Raw genomic sequence first — 4,202 nt, 5'->3', positions numbered from 1 at the left:
ACACTCCCCAAGGTTCAGGGATGTTTGAATCCTTCTTTCCAGACCAGATGCATTTCTAAGTTACATGAAGATATAACAATGTGAAAAAATGTAACATAGATACACAGAGGGGTGCTTGATTTATTTTTAAATCACTCTTATAATGGCATACACCAGTGTTGGGAGTGGCATACAAATTTAGAGAGTGAGATGAGTACAAATGGGAACTGCAAGTTTAGATAGATAGATAGATAGATAGAAATTTTGACCATTACTGTACTGGTCTTACCATAACCCAAAGGATTATCTAGATCAATGTTCATAGAGAAGGTTCATTTTAAAAACACTGAGCTGATAGTCCTTCCCAAAGCTTCTTTCACATCCTTGTTCCTCAGGCTATAGATGAGGGGATTCAACATAGGGATGACCAGGGTATAAAACACAGACACCACTTTGCTCTGAGCTGGAGCAGATAGTGAACTGGGCTGGACATACATGAAGGTAAGAGTCCCATAAAATAAACTCACGGACATCATGTGGGAGGTGCAGGTGGAGAAGGCTCTGCGTCTGCCCTCAGCAGAGCGAATCCTGAGAATGGCAGAGATGATGTAGGCATAGGAGACGAGAATGACCATGGAGGTGCTCACGATGATGAAGCTGGATAAAGTGAACAGCACCAGTTCATTGATGTCTGTGTTGGTGCATGAAAGGCTTAGCAAGGGTGTAATGTCACAGAAGAAGTGATCTATCTCATTGGACCCACAGAAACACAGTGTAAAGGTGAAGACTGTTTGCACCATGGAGTTTACACCGCCGCAAACATAGGAACCCACCAGCAGCTGAACAGAGACCTGCTTGGACATGGCGATGGGATACAGGAGCGGGTTGCAGATAGCGGTGTATCGATCATATGCCATGGCTGCCAGGATGAATGTCTCAGTGGTGACAAAGACACAGAAGAAGAAGAATTGGGTGGCACATCCAATGAAGGAAATGGTTTTGCTGCCTGTTAGGAAGCTTGCCATGGCTTTCGGGGCGATGGTGGAGGAGTAGCAGAGGTCTAAGAGTGACAGGTTCATGAGGAAGAAATACATGGGGGTGTGCAGGCGAGAGCTGGCTCTAATGAGAAAGACCATGATGGTGTTCCCCAGCACAGTTGTCAAGTAAATTGCTAGAAACACCACAAAGGGGCCCACCTTGAGCCCTGGATCACTTCCAAACCCCAGCAGGATGAATTCTATCGGTGCTGTGTGGTTTCTCTCTTTTATTGTCTCCATTTCCTTGGGAAAAGGAATGAGATAAGCATTAAAAAAGAACCAAAGGGCTAAGGAGAATGCAGCAGGTTACAGGCCCCATTTGTAGTTCACTCTCATTGAAAATAAAGGCATGTCTCCCGTTGACTTAGATAAAAGTGGACTTGACCTTTAGAAATGTCATAGAGCACCAATTTATTAACTTTCCCCTATGATAATTATTTACTAGAGAGGAATTTGCTCATAGAGGGCAAGATTCTGCTACTCTTACTCATGCCCTTACTCACTGAGATCCATGGGACTCCCCTTGGAGTGAAGGAATACTCGACATGAGCTGGTGAAATGTAGCCCTCAGTGCACACAGTCCTTTACTTTAAGGCTAGAAGGCAGCAAGATGAGGATTTAGTGTGCATCAAGCCCAAGAGTTTGTGACTTAACTAGAGCATAACTCTCTCTCTCTCTCAAAATTAGGGAATGCTAGGATTAAAGATGCCCGTGCAATTTTCATTCACCTCCCTGTACTTGCACATTATGATTAGATGTGGAAAGACTGGATTTTTAGAGGTACTCGACAACAAACACACACATTGATGAAAAAACATTTCCATCAATAATCATTGAAATTTACAAACAAGCAAAGTCAGAAAAACTCTGCTTGAGAACTTACTAGAGTTTGATTAAGGATATTTATTTTGTACATGATGACATGTGACACTCACAATTTGTGTTTTAGCGGTTATAAAGCTTTGAATTTTTATATCTCAATGTGTACTGTCATTAAATAATTAGCATCTAACATCCTTTCATTGAGCTCCCGGTAGTTTCCCATAACTGTGAAAATTTCAATTGATAACAATTGAAAAAAGGCTTAAAAATAAACATTGATATTCTCTGTTGAAATTATATTAAAACATTGAATTATGCCAGTCTTAATTATGATAGAGTCCTTAATTACCTGATCACATATTATTATTTCCACAGTACCCCTGCCTCATCCAGTGCACAGGATGGATGGGGCTCACTTACTGAACAGCTATTGAATATTTTGTTTTGTCTTCATTGTTCTATGGGTGACCCCAAGGCTTACTTACTTACCCTGCTCTGGAGAGAGAATTATTAATTCACGCAGGGGCTTTCCTATAGTGCCCATCACTATAGTATCTGAGCGCTTCACAAACATCAGTGAATTTGTTTTCACAGCACTGGAGGTAAAGGATTATTATTCTGCCCCCAACCTTTCCCTGTCCCAGTCCTGGCTCTTTCCCAAGCCTGGCTCCTTGTCTCATTTTATTCTCCTCACCGAGTCATTCCCCTCTCCCCAGGCTTCTCAGACCAGTCCCAGTATCCTTCCACAGCCAGTTTCACTCACCCCCTCCATCCAAGATCCCATTTCCCACTGGCTCGCAGTCCCAATCTACCTCGTACAATCTCGCTATCTTCCCTCCGGCCCCATCTCATTTCCTTCTCCCAGTCTCTTTCCCCAGCCAGTGCTGGTTCTGCCCCTTCACCGTGGAGCCTCACTGGATTTGTCCACCATGCCTCCTCATCTCCTCCACACTTTTGTACAGGTTCTCAACCCCAGTCTTCCTGATCTGATAGTCCCAGTATCTCCCCCAGCTCCTCATCTGATCTCAGGCTCCCCGTCACCTACTGGCTATCAACACTCCCCCCCCCACCCCTTCCTTTCATGTCCCTCCCTGGCATCCAGTCCTACTCTCTTTGCCCGTGTAGTCTCCCTCCCAACTCTCAGCACTAGTTTTATTGCCCAGTTAGTCCCCGTCTATTTCCAAAGCTCCCAGTTTCCTTGTCCAGTCTCCTCTCCATGCCAGCTTCCAGTTTTAATCCCATCACCTTAGTTAAAAAAAATCCCCATTGACTTAATCTGGAGATCTTTCTTTCTTTTTTTATGCAGAGCCTAGCACAATGTGACCCTGAGCCTTGATTCTGGTGCTACTGTAACAATTATAATAATTAAAGCCAGTCATAATTTTTTTTCCAGCAGAATAGTGTAGTTTCAATTAAATGAAAATATTCACATAAAGTGTCTGCTTTCCTCAAAACAATCCAATTTTTCCTTGGAAAATCATTATCCCTCCCCAGTTTGTAATTAATTTTCAACTGATCATTTTTAGTATTTCAATGAAAACTGAAAACTTTCAGTAGGGGAAAAAAGTTCAGAGCGGCTCTTATAACAAACAGAATCAAAAGTTAGGTTTAGTGACACTTAAGGTAGCATCGGGGAACTCCTCACCAACCAGAACCTAAAAGCATTGAAACCAGAATTGAAAGAAAAGTCTTCTGTATTCCTTGCCACCGTCATATTACAGACAACACTGTTGATAATTCATTCCGGCATTCCATAAGGTTTTCAGATCGATCTCCAACAGAAGCCTGCAATCGATACATACCCTAGCTTCATTCAACTTGCAGAACGTTAATAGAGACCTCATGCTCTCTTCTGTAAAGGGATCGGCACATTTGCCTGTCACACAGCTCATATACTTGCAAGGTTCATCTGCTTTAACATTGCTGAGTGATGGAATTTGAAAATGTCACCCCAGACTAAAGGACCACGACTGTTGCGGCTGTTAGTTTCTATCAACAGCCAGAAAAGTCACTTTTCCCCCCGGCAATATCTCCTCCTCACTGACCTCTGAACAATGAGCACTAACTACATTGATGAGTCTTTCTGCGTCATTAATGGACCCTCTGGGACATGGTCCCCAGGTTCTTCATAAGGTTAATAAATTCAAGCAAGATATTATTTTTAATGTTGCTTTGTTATGGGATTACAGTGATTTCCCAGACTGAAAAGAACTGAGTGTGTTTTTAGTCTTCTTTCCATAAAGATGCTGGCTACCCTCCTCAAAATAACATGCCCAGTGAAGCCAACTGTGTGACCAGTTCCACAGCCCTTACTCTCATTGAGTAGCGCTTACTGATGCAAGTAGTTCTGTTGAGTAAGGGGTG

General features: G+C 42.8%; 1 protein-coding gene across 1 annotated transcript; it reads right to left on the bottom strand.

Annotated features, from left to right (window-relative positions):
* Window positions 1-311: 311 nt before the first annotated feature.
* LOC112117375 (olfactory receptor 12-like) lies at window positions 312-1,256 on the bottom strand. The gene has a single exon (XM_026656840.1). It carries the CDS (start codon window positions 1,254-1,256, stop codon window positions 312-314), a length of 945 nt encoding a protein of 314 aa, XP_026512625.1.
* Window positions 1,257-4,202: the final 2,946 nt, after the last annotated feature.

Source organism: Terrapene carolina, unplaced genomic scaffold (genome assembly GCF_002925995.2).
Source record: "Terrapene carolina triunguis isolate 2854851 unplaced genomic scaffold, T_m_triunguis-2.0 Scaffold233, whole genome shotgun sequence".
NCBI classification, from domain to species: Eukaryota; Metazoa; Chordata; order Testudines; family Emydidae; genus Terrapene; species Terrapene triunguis.
Note: the sequence above shows the minus strand (reverse complement) of the source record. Positions and strands in the feature narration are given on the sequence as shown.